This window comes from Dasypus novemcinctus, chromosome 2 (genome assembly GCF_030445035.2).
Source record: "Dasypus novemcinctus isolate mDasNov1 chromosome 2, mDasNov1.1.hap2, whole genome shotgun sequence".
Lineage (NCBI taxonomy): Eukaryota > Metazoa > Chordata > Mammalia > Cingulata > Dasypodidae > Dasypus > Dasypus novemcinctus.
The window spans coordinates 96502070-96522592 of record NC_080674.1 but is presented as its reverse complement, the minus strand read 5'-3'; the positions used below and the strand labels follow the sequence as shown (position 1 = coordinate 96522592).

Below are 20523 nucleotides of genomic sequence, written 5' to 3'. Positions count from 1 at the left end.
GTGTGACATTAAGGAAATTACTGAACCTCACTAAAACTGTTAGATTAATTTTTACTAATCTATTAACATGGCATTGCTAAGAACCTGCTCCAAAGGGTTGTTGTACATAATAAATGAGCGGACATCCTTAAAAAAAAAAAAAAAATTAGACTAAAGACAGATAAATTCTTCATGAGCCAGGTAGATTCACTATGATGGAATTTTGTTTTTTATTGTCGAGTGTCAGTTTAATTTTTTATATTCTAGTGCCACTGTGAGCCAATGAGAATCTACTTTTAAAATAAAATCCAGAAGGAGGCAGCATACTACTTAATAACTAATGTTAAGTATTGAATTAGAGTATTAGTTTTTGCTTTTATTTTTTTTTCTTTTTTTTTTCTTTTTTTTTTTAATATTTATTTATTATTATTATTATTTTTTAATTACATTTAAAAAAATATATGAGGTCCCATTCAACCCCACCACCCCCGCCCCCCACTCCCCCCACAGCAACACTCTCTCCCATCATCGTGATACATCCATTGCACCTGGTAAGTTCATCTCTGAACATCACTGCACCCCATAGTCAATGGTCCACATCATAGCCCAGACTCTCTCACGTTCCATCCAGTGGGCCCTGGGGGGATCTACAGTGTCCCGTAATTGTCCGTGAAGCACTATCCAGGACAACTCTACGTCCCGAAAACGCCTCCACATCTCATCTCTTCCTCCCGTTCCCCACACCCAGCAGCCCCCATGGCTACCGTTCCCATACCCATTCCACATTTTCTCTGTGGACATTGGATTGGTTGTGTCCATTGCACACCTATGTCAAGTGAGGGCTTAGATTCCACATGGGTACTGGATGCACTCTTCCCGCTTCTAGTTGTAGACACTCTAGGCTCCATGTTGTGGTGGTTGACCTTCTTCAACTCCATGTTAGCTGAGTGGAGTAAGTCCAATAAGTCAAAGTGTAGGAGCTGAAGTCTGTTGAGGCTCTGGGCCTGGGTGTCTTTTAAGGTGAATTTTAACCAACATCATAAAATTGATTTTAAGATTTCCAAAGCACAGGACACAAAGACTTAAGGTACAGAAATGCTGCTGAAGCAACACTGATAGTGGATTAGATTCCCATTAGGTAGTATTCAATGACAGGGGATGTGCATATGCAGAGTGTAAAGAAATTGAAAAGAGCGAGAGACATTTTTTAAGTCAAAACGCCAGTAGGCATCATTTGGTATCAGAAGCCTGGTTTGCAATGTCCTCTGTATCAGCGTTCATAGGCTGTTCCGATTTCCTGTGCTTTTTTAAAGTTCAGTATTATTTTTTTATAGACAATTCATAGAATGAATAACAAATGATAGAGAAATTGCTCTTCGAGAGAAGAATTAAAAGGGAGAAAAGACATCTGATGCAAAGAAATAGTGAGGGTGTTACTATGAAATTCAAGACTAGCATTTATTTTATTCTACTATAATTTTTTATTAAGCTTTCTTACATTGTAGTGTCAAAACCTCTTTCTATTCTTTTGATGTAAAACCATTATTTTTCAATGCCTTTATCTTGCAGACCACTGATGAATTCTTCAGTGTCTTCAAGCCAAGCCACTTCTTTTTAATCATTAATTTTATAGAAATAACATTCTTTTGAAAGATGTTAAAGTGTAATAGTTTGTTGATATAAAGGAATATATTAGAAATCCAATGTATATTGACAAGCTTTGAAGGGAAAGACTTTGTGGGCATTTAAAACACCAAGGAATTACAAGAACATGGTGAAGAGCTGGCTTGTTAAATTGGAGTGTCAAAGCATGATATCTTTCTCTACTGATATGCAATCTGCTGAAAATTAGTAGAAGTTAGTTCTAAGTAGCTAACAGTGAACCCTGGGTACTAACTTCCCTGAAGCACTGAAATAGAGTGTGGTGGAAAAAATGTGTAAAAGAAACCCTCAGGGATTCCTTCCTTTCCCCCTGTGATCCCTTTAATCCTTGAATTATCAAACCACATGGAAAATAATAGAGCTGTGCCATTCTAAGTCTTAAGTAGTATTATCTTTTTAAAATAAAATATTAGGTCTTTTCAAATCTCTGGATAAGAATAGGGCATGTTTTCAGTGCAGAAAAGAGTAATTTTGAACCAGAGATGCATATTCCTTTTTCATTTCTAATGTATTATTACCTATGACTAAGCAGGCTGCACCCAGTAGGAAAAAAATTAAAACCAGTATTTTATTTCCCTTTTTTAAAACAGATGATTCAACGAGAAGCAGATGTAAAAAGCAAGGTAACTGCTGTAGCGTTGACAGACTCTGTTCACAATGTGTGGCATCAAGAAGCTGGTAAAACGATTCGAGAATGGATGAGAGAGGTGAGACTGGATTTCTTTAATGCTGAGATGAATGGGTGTGAACCTTTATATCTTGAGCCCCTATCGCTTACATCATCTCGCACCCCTATTCTCCATTTCTAGAGGCAGAGCGTTTAGCAGGAATAGAAAAAACTAGACATGATTGAAATCATAATAGAAAACCCTTCTAAAGGACAAATACATTTTTGAAAGCCCTTTTTTTTCTTGCTATAGAATATTATATATGCATGTAATATACAGTTGGAACTTTGGCTGAAGAAGTTCTCAAGGTTTGGAGATTCTTATTCCCTGATGTTAAGTTTTGTCACCGGCTGTTTAGCATCGGTGCTGTATAATTACAAGAAGCTTAATATACACTCAGTCTCAACCTTGTCTTCTTTTTTTTTTTTTTTAATTGATTTTGTAAAAATATTACAATAAAAAAATATGAGGTCCCATTCGACCCCACCACCCCCACCGCACCCCTCCCCCGCCCCAGCAACACTCACTCCCATCATCATGACACATCCATTGCATTTGGTAAGTACATCTCTGGGTATCTCTGCACCTCATGGTCAGTGGTTACCACTCTTAAATGGATTGGCTCACTACGGCCAGTAGGGGGAGAAGTAAAAAGCTGAAATAGTGTTGAGTCAGACCCTTCAGCTAAGGGGCTGGTCATGATCTAGCCTCAGACTAAGAAACCTGCTTTTACCATGGTCATAGCATACATTTGAAACACATTTTCCATACTGCCTCATTATCAACACAGTACATCTTTTGAATTGATGCAAGAATATTATATTATTACTGCTAACCACAGTCCATAGGTCACTCCAGCTGTATTTTTCCCATGTTTCTCCACATTCCCAACACCCTGCAGTTGTGTTGTACATTTGCTCTAGCTCACAAAGGACACATATTATCTTATCTGTAACAAACTTTGCACCACAATGTGGTGTGTTGATGGAGGAGTGTTGTTTGGGAATTCTGCACATGTGCATCGTTGTTTCATAAGTTTACAATTTCTGTCATAAAAAAATATATTTAAAAAATAATAATAGTGTGGGTTGGGGGAAAAACACACCAAATGTAAGATAAGAACTATAATAAGTAGTAATATTTTGACAATAGGACCCCTGTATGCTATTTTGCATGTTTGCTTTGTAAGTTCACAACTTTTACCATACATTTATTGTTTACATATGTTCATATATAAGTTATAGAGAGATAATAATAATAATAGAGTAGGTTGGGGGGAAAATACTTTGGTTAGTAGTAATATTTTGACAGTGCTCTTTAATCATTAGCTAAAAAGGTTTAACAGCAAAGCAAGGTATTGGTGGTAGGGTGAGTTATGAGAGTCCTGTATAATGTTATTTATGTTTGTTCTGTACATTCACAACTATTATTATACACTTATTGTTTATGTATGTTTATGTATGAGTAATATACTTCAATAAATTAAAATTTTTAAAAAAGATACCTGAGGGGAAAAAAAACTGCTTTTCACACTTCCTGAAGGAAAGTGAACCTGAAAACTAACCAGGACTCATTGAACTCGGGCCCTGTTTATTGTTGTTGTTGTTTTAACTTTCAGCCCATTATTTCTTTCATTCCTTTGATAGGTATCTGGCTGATCTTGTGAAAATTTATATGTACCTCTCTGGTATTATACGCAACTGATACCTGCAATCCCATGCCATAGTAATTGTTCAGTCAAATCCTATGCTCAGATTTATATGAATGATCTGGTTGACCTTCCTGGTTTTCTCCTAGTTTTTATTAGTACAGTATTCAGACATTTATTCTGCTGACCTCTCGCCAAAGAACTCTGTGATGGGTAGATTGTACCAACCTCATGGTGACACTATAAGGACAAGAAAGTAACTGTTTGGAATGAGTTTTGAATAGATGGAAGAAATAGGCTAATTCATCCTATAGTGCTATCATAATATACTGTTACTACTGTTGTTGTTATTCTCCATTATAAACATTTTTACTCCATTCCTCATAATGCTATAAACATAGCAGATCTGTTTTTCTTCCAGTCTATTCTATCATTCAGGTGTTTTCTGACCACATTGCTTTTTATAGTTCTCCTTTCATAGTGTATCTGATCCTTAATTGCCTGTTCCAAGGGTCAAAATTTTTTCAAAAGGAAGTTCTATATTTCTTGCCTGTACGATTTATCTATCCCGATGAATACATATATAAAGTATAATCCCAGCATTACCTAAATAGTGAGGTTAAAGAGCTGTTAATAACCTTTCCTACACATAACTAATAGGGAATTCGGTACTTGTCCCTAACTAGAAACATGCCTATTCATCACTTTTTATTGGGAGTTCTTCATGTAAGCCGCATTCCAGATGACAGATACAACAAAATCCATTTAGATTTCTTTTTTAAGTATTTCTAAGAATGGGTCTTATTTCAAAAATAAGAGTATATTAATCTTTGCATGTTTTCATCTAAATGACTGAAAAAGGCAAAAGTCGAAGTCACTTCATTTAACCAAAGGTACCATTGTTTTGCAAACATAGCTTTTATAAAATTAGTAAAATTTTATAAATGCCTTAGTTCTTGGGTAGTTCTTTTACTTCTTTCAACTACCTTAGGGAAACAGAGTGAAGAGTTTTGTATTTTTACTTAGAAAATTCAAATTCCAACTCAAGTACTTACTTAGCTTTGTAATCTAGGGAACGTTTTTTATTATAATATCTTTGACATTTTCTCATATAAAAATACAATGCCTACCTTACAAACATGTTTGGGAAATAACAATATAAAGAATAGCACTTTTATTAGATTTAATAGGTCACAGCTATTATTGTTATCTTCTTACCCCCAAATAACAGAAGGTATATGAACTCTATTCTCCCTATGTTTTATGAATGATTTGCTTATTCAGATAGTCTTATAAATAAGAAGCATGGTGTCATATTATAAGTAATTCAGAAAAAGGGGTTTTGATAGGGATGCTGGCTTGTTCACTCACTAGGTAAATCAATAATTAATGTATCAAGTGCTCTACTAAGACAGTCTTAGGAAAGTTACTCCATCTTTCTGGACCTGTTTTAAAACTATGAATTAGAGGTAATAATTCTTATTTCATTAACTATTTGAGAGACAAGGTGATAACCAAGAAGTAAACACCTTGAAAAGAAAATGGTGCTACATAAACAAATGAGATGTATTATAGAAAATACTATTATACTGTTAGAGTTAAAAATTATTAGATCATTCTTAATAGAGCTTTGAAATTATCATTGCTCAGAGCTCTTCCCAAAAATGAGAATAAAAAGGGAGAATACAAAAATTTCTGCCAAATATCTTGTAGGAACCCACCTAAATATGTGAGCCCCTCATAGAGATTTCAAAACAAACTCTGTTGTTTGGCAGGAGAGTCTGGCTTGCCAACACTCAGGATGAACCTCCCCTCCCTTCTTAGTCTCTGTCCACTCTGAAAGGTTCCTTAAAATAATAATAATGAGAAATACATAAGCCTGGAGAACAGGAAATAGAAGGTTTGTTGTTTGGTGCACAGGTGTTGGGAGAAGGGTGTGGTAGGGTAATGTCTGAATCCCTTAGCATCCAACTTTACTACCACCTCCTACCCTAGTTTCTTTTAGAATCAACTCTAAAATTGAGGTACTTTGCAAATATCCACCCCAAGGAAAAACATCTTGGCTTAATTAGAATGTTGTCCATAAAAATAATAGCCTGGTTATAGATGATACCTCAGTGCTTTTGTTATCATGAGAATTCGTTCCATTCTTTTACCAAGTACACTTCAAAATTTGAAAATAGTACAGTAATAGAAATTGCATAGTCATATTGTACTAAACATTAGTACAAAATTTTTTGTTTTCTAAGCATTTTAATGTGATAATTAAAATTGTTGCTATAAAGTATTAACTCTTAAAAGTTTATTTTTTAATTTTAGTGATTAGCCTATAGAAGAGAAGGTTAAGGAATATATTCTTGTATCACATGTGTAATTTTTTTAAAATATTTATTTATTATTATTATTATTTTTTTTTTAATTACATTTAAAAAAATATATGAGGTCCCATTCAACCCCACCACCCCCGCCCCCCACTCCCCCCACAGCAACACTCTCTCCCATCATCGTGATACATCCATTGCACCTGGTAAGTTCATCTCTGAGCATCACTGCACCCCATAGTCAATGGTTCACATCATAGCCCAGACTCTCTCACGTTCCATCCAGTGGGCCCTGGGGGGATCTACAGTGTCCCGTAATTGTCCGTGAAGCACTATCCAGGACAACTCCACGTCCCGAAAACGCCTCCACATCTCATCTCTTCCTCCCGTTCCCCACACCCAGCAGCCCCCATGGCTACCGTTCCCACACCCATTCCACATTTTCTCTGTGGACATTGGATTGGTTGTGTCCATTGCACACCTATGTCAAGTGAGGGCTTAGATTCCACATGGGTACTGGATGCACTCTTCCCGCTTCTAGTTGTAGACACTCTAGGCTCCATGTTGTGGTGGTTGACCTTCTTCAACTCCATGTTAGCTGAGTGGAGTAAGTCCAATAAGTCAAAGTGTAGGAGCTGAAGTCTGTTGAGGCTCTGGGCCTGGGTGTCATATTATCAGTCCAGAGATTCAAATCCCCTACACACATGTGTAATTTTTAATAGGAATTTAAGAAAAATAAAACCAAGGTCAAAAGAGGCTTCTTTTGAAAATTATTTCAAGTGAAACCTACTGCCAACTAAAAGACCCACTCTAGATTCTAAGCCAGCCTCATGGGAAAGATAGAAAGTAAGTGAAGGCAGCCCTTAAGAAGCCCTTCTTACCTCATACTCCAGGCCTGTGAAGGCTAAGTGGGTGACTGTCCTATCCTGACATACACCTGGGCACTGAACATTGTGAACCCTTACCTATCACTGTTCACCACTAAGTATAGGGCCTGGTGAATCGTAGCTGTACTTGTCTAAGGGCACAAAGCCTTCCAACCTTTATGGCCATGATGATTTATAACTAAGTCACATGAAATAAAATTGAATAAACACCTAAACTCAATCAGGGCAGCAAACATCTCAAAATATCTCAAACACCTCATACAACTGCTACCTAGTTTTCTCTTTAAATAGAATATGCTATATTCTAACCTTTCTGATAAAATGTTTTAATTCCTTTCTTGTCTACTCTGGAATATTGTTAAACCCTGGTTCAAATGTCAAAGGGAGTCATTCCACACTGGCCTATAGGCACTTCTAGTCTATATCAGTCAATCCCAAACCCTCAGATTTCAAAGAAATTTCAATTTACAACCACAAAATCCTGAAAGCTCATAATCTCAAAGTAAAAGACCTTTAAATTGAAAACACTTAACTGTAAGAAACACTCACTATGGTGTCTTTATTTCTCTCCTTTTCCCTGAAACCCAGAGGAATACTAGTTACCTGATTTGTCCCCATCTTCTGGCTCTGGCCAAGAGCTTCTTTCTCTAGGCATGTTGATTTGGGATGCGGGAACTGCAGCAGAGGCTTAGCATGCTCTGTCGTATCTCTAGTCAGGCTCATGCTCTGTTCCTCCCTGTTCAGGACAACTAAGATAAGATCTACAGGGAATAGGAAAACACTCCAGTGTATTTTGAGTTTAAGTAAAGTTTTCTTAGTGGGTGGCCTGTGTCACCACCCTGGACACTTCACTAATTTTCATCTGAACTTGGGCTATGAAGAACTTGAACGGGGAGCAAATCAGGGCATTGAGAGAATAAGCAATAGAAATACAGTGAAACAGATTTGGTTCTCAAACTATAAATACACATCAGAATAAGGAGTTACATTTGATAACAGAATTTCAGATAGCTTGAACTCATATGAAATGGTTATCTATCTGTAGCAGTTTGATATAGTTATGAATTCCAAAAAATAGATATTGGATTATGTTTGTTATCTGGTCTGTACCTGGGCATGATTAAGTTATGATTAGGGCTTTGATTGGGCCATGTCATTAGGGGGTTGAGTCCTGACCCCTTGGTGGGTGGGGACTGACAGATAGAAGGCATGGCAAAGGACAGAGTTGGGGGTTTTTGTGATGTTGGAGTTTTGATATTGGTGTTTGATGCTGAAGTCGTAATCTGGAGTCCCAGAAAGTAAGCACACAGAGAAAAGAGAAGCAAGCCCTGGGAAGAGAGGACCTGAGTCAAGAGAACACACAGGAAGAACAGAGACAGCTTCATAAACACGGCAGAAACCCCAGGGAGAGAGACCGAGCTGTCCATCTGATAGTCTACAGCTGACCTTGTGGAGAGAGGCAAAGTCTAGAGAGCCTCATAGTCTACAGCTGACCTTGTGGGGAAAACAGAGTTGCTGAGCCCAGAGGAAGCCAGGAAGCCTGAATCCTCGCAGATGTTGGCAGCCATCTTGCTCCAACATGTGAAAATAGATTTTGGTGAGGGAAGTAACTTATGCTTTATGGCCTGGTAACTGTAAGCTCCTACCCCTTTATAAAAAACAACCAATTTCTGATATTTTGCATCAGTACCGCTTTGGCTGACTAATACAGTATCTTTCTCTTATTTCTTTCTTTACATGTATTTTCCAATATGCGTCTATTAATTTGTTTATATGCTTTCACATGGCAAAGAGTTTTAGATTGTTTTGCCCTTTTTTCTATGAACTTTTCTCAGTGGAGTTAAAATGTCACTCACACATGCATACACTTATATACATATACTCTTCAAACTTAAAGTATCAAACCTTTATAATCCTACAAAGGTACTTCATCTTTCCAGACAACTTTTGAATATATTGACTTTCACTGTGAGGTGTTTCTCTTCTATCCTATTTTCACTAAAGATCCAGGCTTAAAAACGTGCCCAGATAAAAAGTTGAAATTTCGGAACCATAAAATATTACCCTACATTTTGCCTTAAATGTTTGAGTTAAAGGTTATCTGGATAAAGACCATTTTGTTCAGTATTTCAAAGTCAATGAAAACAAGTTAGAATGTGATTAGTATAATCTGCATAGTCTAATGTGCCATCACTTTTATTAATACCAGAAAATCCTATAAGACATAGTTTTACATACGTGAAGTGTAGGTGAGCAGTATTAAGACTGACATATCACCTGGATAATAGCTGACTTTCATCAGATTTGGAGGTACTGGTAGGATGAATAATAATTAAAATATATACCTAATCGCTGCCTGTCTGTCTGTAGTGCTAATTGCTGTCATTGAAAAAACTGAATTGTTTAAGAAAAAGAGAGAGAAAGAAAGTCATTCTTCATTGACGCTATCTCCCTGTATCATTGGGAGCCTATTTTTAGTACCTATAGAAGTCATGATTTTTTAATTTATTAGGGGCTGTGATGAATGATAAAACAAATCATCCATTTACATATCTTGACACTCTTTGGAGAATACTTATTTCTTACAAGCAAGTGTCACATTGTATATAAAAGCTGGCTAATTGTGTGCTAATCTTCTGCATTATCTAGAACTCTATGCTGTGGTATTCTATCAAAAGTAATATTAATTTTACTTATTTCAAGTATATGAAATATCTTCTAAAACCCTACTTCTTTTATAATTTCTTCTCTTTTACATTGTATAATTTTGCATTCAGCTGCTAATTAAGATTAGGAATGCAAGTTATAGAATATGTATCCACTTTAAACTTTCAAGCTTTTGTAATACATGAAAATGTTACTATTTTATCCATTTTAAATATAAAAAGAAAGAATGCATTTAAGAACATTACTAGATGTTATGTTTGTTTTCATGTTTTTTTCTACACAGTTCAATAGTTTCATTGATCTACTGTTTCTTACAGAAATCTGCCATGCTTTGTGAACTTTACTTTCTAATCTCATACAGCAACCATTCCTTTATGTTACTCCTGCTCTCCCTGGTCCCAGAACAGTAGGGTTGCCTTGACAAATCTATTCAAAAGCCATTCCTCAGCCTTTATTGGTGGGGATTGGGGCCTTTGAAATTCTCTCCTCACTGCAACACAGCTGACATCTTCTTCCAGACAGAATGAATTAAGGAAATACAATAAGACACTTGATCTACCAGTCAAGGATCTTTCCACAGTGAAGACGGATTCCATGGTGCACAACCAGGGCAGCAAGCATCTAAAAATACACAATACATGCTTGTTTATCAGAATAGCAATCAGCAATTTTTCCAACATGATTGATGGGGTGAGTTCTTAAAAAAAAAAAAAAAAAATCTGTCTGGAAATTCATTGTGGATGTGTGTGTTTGTATGTGTTGAGAAATGTATAAACAACCATATGAAGTTAATAACTTTAGCACACTTTTTAAAGGCCAGACTTCAAATACAGACTTAAACTGTACAGGAGTATGTATTGTTTTTATTTCATTTGATGAGTTGCAAATCATCATTGCTTTCAAAGTTGATCTTTAATATGGAAGACTTGGTGCCTGCAGACACACAGCTACAATTTACCAGGTTGTGTTTCTTTTGAACTATGTTGATACAGCCCCCATTGAACAAGTTTGAAGTAAAAATTAAGATAGCGTATTTATTTGGGCCAAATTTTTTCTACAATTATACATACAAAGATTATACCACAGAAATGTAGCTATTCTTTCACATGATAAAATCTATATTTCAATCTTAAAGTCAAAAATGGATTCTTTTTTTCAATTTTCCTGAATTATAATCCCTTTAATTATTTGTTTACTCCTTGGCTATTTAGCCTTCTCTTAGAAATATATTGCATTATGATCCACAAAAGATTGCATGTCTCCTTAATATGAGTACAGATGATTGGCTGAATTGTAGAAGATAAACTTTTTCCAGTCATGTTGGTCATGAATAATTACTGTTTACATAAGAAAATGTTGTAAAGTATATGCAAATAAATTTTGAATGCACTTCTAGTAGTTGATTATATCGGGATAAATTAATCTCTGCAGCCTAAAAATTTGGTTGTGGCTTAAATTATGTTACAACAGAAAATTATCTCTGTTGCATTGCAGAACTGTTGTAATTGGGTCTCTAGTTCAGAACCTTTAGACACATCAGTGGAGTCTATGCTGCCTGACTGTCCTCGCGTCTCAGCAGGTATGTGTTTGATGAGAGATATGTGATTTTTTTAAGGTAAAAAAATACTCTAATGGCAAATAGAAATATTTTTCTGAACTAAGCATATTATTCTGCCATGAATTGTTGAATAAATTATTGGTAAGATAGAGCATGGATATAATTTACTATATGAAATTTATTAAGTAGTTTACCCTAACCCAAAAAACTCCATAAGTAGATGAAATGATTTAAGAATAATATAGAAAGTTACTGTTGGAGCTTAAGGAAACAAAACATGCGTAAATAAAAGGTTGACTAAGACAAGGCCTAGGTAACCATACAGTCTATCTCACTGGGTATTTTGCCTTGATAAAGTACCAACGCAATGACAAGACAGCCAGTAAAGGCTATGAGTGCAAAGAAAACAGATTGCTATGACCTGGAATCTCTAGAAAAGTTTTTCATGTGAAATATTTTAGCTGGAACTTACAGGTTAGAAAGGGTTTGGATTGTGGGAAGACACGTGATATAGCATCTGAGGCAAAAGAAACAGAGCAACAGCTTTAATGGACCTGAAGATGTTCACAGGGAACAAAGACAAGATTGGCCTCTGTTCAAAGGAAAGGGGAGAGGTGAGACCTCAGGAAGCAAGTGGGTTCCAGCCCTTTTAAGGTGGGCATTAATTTCCAGGCTACAGGGTTTGTACTTAAATCTCTAGTCTCTAGGTAAGAGGAACAAATGACAATTGTCATTGTTTTCTGGTTTTGCCTTTCATAGTTCCCAATCAATTTAGATGTTAAACACAGTGAATATCTGGTTATAGCTACAAGAGAGATGTGGACTTGCTATAGTCATAGATGCCACAGAATAAGCAGAAGTTTGGAACACAAACTACTCAATATAACAATCATAGAAGATACCTAATCACTAAGTACTTATAGTTGCAAACATATTTACATATTTAAAGGAAATAGTTTGGGGGACAGTTCATGTGTTAGGTAAAGAAATATTGTTATAACTAAACTTCATTGTCTTTAATACCTAAACTTCAGGTGAACTTCATTGTCACTATAGCTAAATTTTATAGCTATATCAGACAGGGTTAAATCAGAGAAGCAGACCCATAGGAGATAGGTATGCTATTATACACACACACATACACACAAAAGAATTTATTACAGAGATGTGACCTGGAATAATTTGAGTAGAAATGGTTAAGCAGTCTCTAATGCTGTTGACTTTTATCTGATGCTAGAGCTTGAGTCTACAGAGCAGACAGTTGGTAAGGGAAAATGGATGTAAAATGGGGGAGAACAAGAATGAGCTGGAATCCACAAACATGAGCTAGATGCCATGAGGATGAACTTACACCCATGTCAGTTATTGTCTCTGCCTTGGTGGTGTGGGAATCCAGTTAGAAGCTAATGCCATTTGTCCTGGAGCTAAACATGCAACACTTGGACCAATATCAGAGATGCTGAAGGAGGATCCAGGGGAGAGCAGAGCAGGTGCAGTCCTGGCCACTGCCTCATGCCATGAAGTAAGCTAGCAGATAAGGGACAGCATGTGTGAACTAGAAAATGTCTGCTGCTTCATTTCACCATCCAAATATCCCACAAATATCTCCCCTATGAACCACTCTAAGTGGAAACATACAGGAAAAGGAAGTCTAGGAAATGTAGTTCAACCTAGTCAATACATTACAAAGTCACCACAGTCCACCCGTTGTCAACCTGGCACTCAAATACATTCCTGTAAACCAGACTTAATCTCCAAATAAAGACATTAGTAAAGTCATGTTTCCACCTAGCATGATACAACTATTCCATATACAACCAAAAGCACACTAACCCTTTTCCTAGAAGAGAGTGCAATGTCCCTTTTTTCATCTTTGGCTGATGTTCATTCTTCTCACCTTTGCTATTCTGTCATTTAAATACTGAGAAATAAAAGTTAATTATGGTTGGCATATCTTATATTAGATGATAAAGGATTGAGAGAGGAAAAAAGAAAGCAAAAATATTAAACTAATGTATATACAAAAATATTCATATCAAAATAAGGAAGAAATAGTCATAATAAATATATTCCTCATTTTTGCAATGGGCTGTGATGGTATTTATAACTACCTTCTTCGCTACCCATTCCATATTCTCTTTGCTGTCATTAAGTACCTCAGGTGTTCATGGTTCTTTGCCTGGTAAGATAACCCAATCTGCTCATGTGGTTTCCTATTGACTTTAATCATAGACCATGGAAGTACAAAGAGGTACCCTAGAGGATATCCTGCATTGCAGACATACCCCCATTGTGTAGTAGCAACTCAATTTTCCCCAGCCAGAACAATAACACCCTCCATTGTCTGTTGATTCAGTAGCACTGGGAGCCCAAAGTGGCAAGATGGCAGTCTCAATTTCCAGTACAATGAATTATTGTTGTATTCCCTGATGGAAACATTCCTCCCTTTGGAACTAATACCTTTAGACCAGGAGAGCCTAAAATCATGGAAATGGGAAGTAACATTTTGCTATGAATCACTAAGGATAATAGAGTAATCATTAACAGTCATTTCACCTCTTAATGGCCAGATCTGGGAAAAACATCATCTGGCCATAAAGAAATATACTTCAGAAAACAAGTTTTTTATCTTAATCCATTCTTGTGGGTGTGAACCTATAGGGCATTTTGAAGAGATTACTTCCATTAAGGTGTGGTCCAACTAAATCAGGAAGACTCTTCATCCTATTACCGTCGGATTTACAGAGAAGCCACAGGAAGCAGCCAGAAGCTAGAAGTCAGTGGAACTCAGAAGAGAAAGGAGAAGACATTGCCACGTGAATTGGCATAGAACAGAAAAGTCAAGGAACTCCATAGAATGCTGGCCCACCAGAAGATGCTGACTCCAGGTGGAAGAAAAGCCTTCTAGCCTCTGAAACCAAGAGCCAATAAATTTCTGTAGTTAAGCCAACCCACTCTATAGTATTTGTCTTAGCAACTAGACAACTGAAACATAGCACCATATATTAAATGCTGGTTTAGTGCAAATACCACATCCTGGAGGACACTGTCTTAGCCCTGCGACGTGTTGCCATCTACCCGCCCCATAACTGAGTCTTTAAAAGGTAAATTCCCCATTCTGTCAAGCCTGCTGCTTCAGGAAAATGAAGAACATGCTAAGATGGGTAAATGTTAACAGAACTCAGACCCTCTCTTGCCCTCTCACTTCCTCTCTCTAATGGAAGCCAGGTGCCATTTTATGAATCATATTGTGAACTAATGGATGGAAAAACCTACAGGCAAAGAACTGGTATCTCTGGCAGAGAGCCATGGAAGACCTGAGGGCTGCAAACAGCCAAGTGAGTGACCTTACTACCTTGACTGCAGCCTTGTTCTGAGAGACCTTAAACCAGAGTCACCCAATTAAGCCACACACATATTCCTGATCCACAGAAACAGTCAGATGATAAATGTTTGTTATTTTAGGTTGCCAGGTTTGGGGATGATTTGTTACTCAACAATAATTAACACAACAGGGTTAAACTTTAGTGGTCACTCAAAGCTAAATAGAAACAACCATAACTTTGAGACTAAAACCTTGTAAAGGCTCCTTTTTTTTAGCTGTGATATTTTAGTTCTTAAGAGCAACTTAAGCCTATTGAAGACAAGTCAGCATCTGAGTAGACTTGCTATACAATTTATCAGGGAGAATATATTAATTTCTTCCTTATCACACTCCCTTGGTCTCATACTAAATCCTCAACTATTCAGCTCTTCTCTGACAAAATTTTTCCTTAGGATAGAACTTGCCACTTCTTGTAACTTTCTAAAACTTCTAGATTTTTATTCTAACAAATTTGGCTTAAATCAGGAGATTTCACATATACTCCCTAGTATATATCCATTTATTCCTCAAATATTTGTTGACACTATTTCCAAGACATTACTCTGAAAGCTGGGGACATAGCAGGGAATAAGAAATTATCAAGATTTTTTCCCAGAAAAAAAAAGCATTTCCTAGCCCCCTGTTAGTAGGTAGTTGCGTCCTTTTGAAAATTGCCATCAGCATTAGGTTTCACCCAAAGAGTAATTTTTAAAATGTTAGACAAGGGATATGAAAGTGAGTTTTTTAAAAAAGATTTAGCAAATGGATAATTTGGAGGCAGCAGGTCTCATTAGCAGGCTATTGCAATGAAACAAGTATATGGAGTTGATAGCATGAATTATAGTGGTGGCAATGGAAATGGAGAGGCTACAAAAGTTATAACAAAGATTACTCAGGAAACATCCACACCTCTTGATGATAAATAGATTGGATATGGAGGCTAAGGGAAAGGGAGGAGACAATGATAAACTCTAGTGTAAGTAACTGGGAGAATGAAAACACAATTGCCGGAAGTAGGGAAGCTGGAGATAGAAATCACTGAAGGGCAACAAATGATGAAATTGCTTTATGACCTATTTGATTGAGGTGATGGCAATTGAAGTGATGGCAGAAAATTCAAATGGAAATAACAAGATTGTAAACACCCAAAATCCTATGGTCAAAAATCCTGTTATCTGTAATTTAAAATGTTAATATTATTTGAAGATTTCATCATAGGTACTGACCATAAATTAGTAATAGATATCCAAGTTGTACATTCAATTTGGTGAAGTCTTTTCCCCCCAGCTTTCTAAATTATAAAGTTGTGGACTTTTTCTTAAGTTATATGCTGTTATCTTTTGACTGAAAGTTTCACGGTGATATCAGTGAAATTGCCTGTAAAAACACATACTCATTTAATGCTGTAGTTTTTTCCTTTTAACTAAATCTGTTTCCCTTTATCAAAAGGAAAAAAAAATAGATCTGTTGCTCTTAATCTTCATTTTATGAATGGTATTTACCTTTGACTATCTATTTCAAAAGCAACTACAATAAAGTTTTATAATTATATTTAAAATATCATTGATAATTATTTTCAGTGCAGTGATATTGTTTTATTTTTTTCTTTTTGATAGCACTTTTTGTAGTACTTCACAACTCCACATGAATGAGTTGGCAATATTTTACCTTATACTTAAAGTGATATATACCTTTTCAGTTATAATATATAGTGAATGGTAGATGTTTGAAGCGTTTTGAGTCTGTATCAAGTGACTGGTTCCTTACTTCTTTCTATTTATAGTGTTTTCTACAAGTAAAATCAATCGATTGAATACACTGTAATCCAGAGAATGATATAATCAATTAGTAGGATCTATGTTTTTGTTATAATTCATATATTACCGGATTTTGTTTAGGTTCTTGGCTGTGCTGCAGAAATGAATTTCAAGAGCACGCTGGGTGAGTTAGGCCAGTGATTTATTCAGGTAGGGAGGGAAGAGAAATGGGAGGAAATAACAGAGCAGGGGTCCCAGGTAGAGAGGAAGGGGCTGAAAAGTGATAAAGAGGACCAATTTACTGGCTACAATTCCCCATTACAGCTTATAAATGCCCAGGTTTTACTTGTGTGGTGATTCAAGTGGAGGAGACGGCAGCTGGAGTCCAGGTCCAGAGGCAAGAGTGTGCTTTTTAAACTGCTAATTTTCCCACCCCTTTGCTAATAGCAGGGGAGGAGTTCCAGCTGTTCACTGTTTTGATTTTTTATTTCCCCAGCAATCTCCCAGGAGGGCCCAATGATAAAGTCCTTAGGGAATAATCAGGCTTCTCCTGGCTTCCAGAGGAAGTCTTCTGAGTGGCGGAATCTTGGGGAGGGTCTTCCAGCAGCCATCTTTGGGTTGCTGATGTCCACGTGGACTTCTTGCCAGGTTCCAGATCCTTCTGTGAATTCCCTGTCTTAATAGCCTGCTTCACATATTCTGGTTATTTGTTTTTTTATAACATGGCAACTGCAAGTATCTGCTCACTTATCTTGAGGAAACGTTATGAGGACAATTGTTACAGTATCTGGAGGAATATTTTGAGGTCATCAGAAGGAAGATACTGTGAAAATGTGGTACTATATGTATTTTCATTTGTCATTTTAGAATTTAAGACTATCATTTATTTTTAAATGTCATTGATTATTTTAATCCTATAGGAGTGAAAATGCATTTGCGGAAATATCCTTCTATTTTCCTGTCTTATTTTCTATTAACTTTTCTCATGGTTTCCTATATTCTCTCTGTTGATAAGGGTCACAAAATATTACACAGAAACCCGAGCTAGAAAGATAGAAAATACAGTGAAGAAATCAAAAGGAAAATTTAGAGTTTAAAGGAAAATGTTCAGTAGAACATAGAAATCTAGAAACAATAAAGCTGAAAGAAATCAGAGCAGCAGTAAAAATAAAATTAGAATTAGTTTGTGTGGTGTGCTGCTCTCCCAAAACAACTATTTTTGACTGTGTAGGAGAAGGCATTCCCCAGGTTGAAAGGAGAGCAAAGTAGAAATGTTTGAAAGCAGACAAAGTTACAGAGCCTTGATTTTTTTCTAATTTCTTAAATTCCTGGGCACAGCTTACTTTGGCTGGCACATGACTGACAGGATGCTCTTTACCAGATTGGTTCTAACTGGTGCTAGATTTGGTTAAGTACTGCTGCTAATGTTAGCATACTTTCAGACCCCTCCAAATGTGTTTCCTCTGTGTCTCTCTGGGTATGTGCATTTAGTCTTCATACATTCTTGTTCTTGTTGAACATCATGAATGCTTGTTCAAATTCTTGTTGAGCAAGCATTTACTGTGTATAAGACATTGCTCCAGGTGCCAGGGATATAACAGTGAATTAGGGAAACGGACTTTGGCCCAGTGGTTAGGGCGTCCGTCTACCACATGGGAGGTCCGCGGTTCAAGCCCCGGGCCTCCTTGACCCGTGTGGAGCTGGCCCATGCACAGTGCTGATGCGCGCAAGGAGTGCCGTGCTACACAGGGGTGTCCCCCGCGTGGGGGAGCCCCACGCGCAAGGAGTGCGCCCCGTAAGGAGAGCCACCCAGCGCGAAGGAGGGAGCAGCCTACCGAGGAATGGCGCCGCCCACACTTCCCGTGCAGCTGACGACAACAGAAGCAGACAAAGAAACAAGACGCAGCAAAAAGACACAGAAAACAGACAACCGGGGGAGGGGAGGGGAATTAAATAAATAAAAACAAATCTTTAAAAAAAAAAAAAAAAACAGTGAATTACAACATACAAAATTCCCACATGGAGCTTACATTCTAGTAGGGGACAAAGACAATAAGCTAGATAAATAAGATAATTGTATAGTATTTTATTTATTTATTTATTTTTAAAGATTTGGTTTTTATTTATTTCTCTTCCTTTCCCATCCCCCACCCCCAGTTGTCTGTTCTCTGTGTCCATTCGCTGTGTGTTCTGTGTGCACTTGTATTCTTTTCAGCACCTGGAATCTGTGTCTTTTTTTTGTTACATCATCTTGCTGCATCAGCTCTGTGTGTGTGTGGTGCCATTCCTGGGCAGGCTGCACTTTTTTTCACACTGGGTGGATCTCCTTACAGGGTGCACTCCTTGTGTGTGGGGCGCCCCTACACGGGGGACACCCCTGCATGGCACAGCACTCCTTGCGTGCATCAGCACTCCATGTGGGCCAGCTCATAACACCGGTCAGGAGGCCCTGGGTTTGAACCTTGGACCTCCCATGTGGTAGGCAGACACCCTATCTATTGGACCAAATATGTTTCCCCTGTATAGTGTTTTAGATAGTGATCATTTGTAAAAGAAAATATGAAACAGGAAGGAGGGACTTGAAGTATATATGTGTGGAGGGGAGGATTTGAATTTTTAGGTAGGTGGCCAGAGAAGGCTTTTTTGGGAAAAGGACAACCCTAGGACATAACCTCCAAACCTCCTACTGATAAAGGCAGTTATTTGTCTATCTGACTTCAGACTCATTTTCCTAGACTTCAGGGTACCTGACTCTTCTCTGAAATGTCTGTCTTTATTCCCTTCCAACTGTCTTTTGTTCTGTGTCCTTGAAAACTTGACCTTCTCCCCAAACCTACTTTGCCAACCCTCTAAAGTTTGCATAAAGTGTTGTTACCAGTAAATTATTAAAGTTATTCCACTATTCCTTAAATGGCACATAATGGAAAATTATAACATTTGTGCAGTACTCTGGTGTTCACAGATGAAGCTGCTAATGTCCACAGGCAAATGGACAGATGTCCTTACCACCCCAGAGTCCCCATAGCTACCTGAAGGCGGAGGGGATCAGTAGTATCTCAACATATCAGTGACCACTTTGCACTAGAAACACAGGACACAGAGCTCTACCTTATAGCTTCATATTTCCTCTTACTATTAAGGAAATACCTGAACCTAGATTCACCGAAGCATGTGATCTAGATGTCTGATGCCTGTCAATGTAATTCTTCCTGAAATTTGTATCCATTGCTTTGCTCCTTGGCCCAGCCATGGCTTGAAACAAGCTTTTCTCTATAATAGAACACTTGGTATAAATCTTGGCACCTCAAAATTAGAAAGGTATCAAGATAAATATAAAAAATGAAGACAAAAACAACAAGCAGCTCCCAAGTACAGGGGGAGTGACTAGTGAGGGAGGATGGTCCATTAACGGGCCCTTGATATTGATGACTGAACTTATGATCCTTTACTTCTAAAGTTGAAACTTAGCCTAGTATTATAGGGTGCCTAAGAGTTACCTCCTGAGAACCTCTTTTTTGCTCATATGAGGCCTCTCTCTAAGCCAAACTCAGCATATAAATGCATTACCATCTCTTAGTGTGGGACATGACTCCTGGGGATAAACCTCCCTGGTATCAAGGGATTAATACCAAGCACCAACTAGCAATGCAACCGGAAAAGACCTTGACCAAAAGGGAGAAAGGGTAAAGACAAATGAGTTTATATGGCTAAGAGACTTCAAAGTGAGTCAGGTGGTCATTCCAGAGGTTAGCTTATGCACACTTCAGCAGAATCTCATTGACTGCCAAAGTCAATATTTCTCAAATAGCAGGGCTCCTGAGGACTCTGGAGACATCCAGACAACATAGGCAAGGCAGACAGCTCAGGAGTTTGGTGCCCTACCAGTGGGCCCTTGGAATTTATGGTCCCCAGTGTGACAGAGTCGGACTCAGTTGTAGTTTCCCACACGTGGCTCTTCTGCCCCTTCTATTTGAACTTATAGTTAGTACTAGAGTTGATAGGTGTGTGTCCA

The 20523-nt window shown here is 37.5% G+C and overlaps 1 protein-coding gene across 12 annotated transcripts in view; it reads left to right on the top strand.

Moving 5' to 3' along the window:
- ARB2A (ARB2 cotranscriptional regulator A) overlaps positions 1-20523 on the top strand; it is a 496486-nt gene that overhangs the window by 316680 nt on the left and 159283 nt on the right. For 9 of the 12 annotated variants that reach the window (XM_058276244.2, XM_058276234.2, XM_071209004.1 and 6 more), the window contains 2 exons: positions 2232-2348; positions 11327-11411. In XM_058276244.2, the coding sequence (XP_058132227.1) occupies positions 2232-2348; positions 11327-11411 (202 nt within the window). The remainder of the gene's footprint in view (positions 1-2231; positions 2349-11326; positions 11412-20523) is intronic. The other 3 variants (XM_058276246.2, XM_058276243.2, XM_071209002.1) reach the window with 1 other exon arrangement.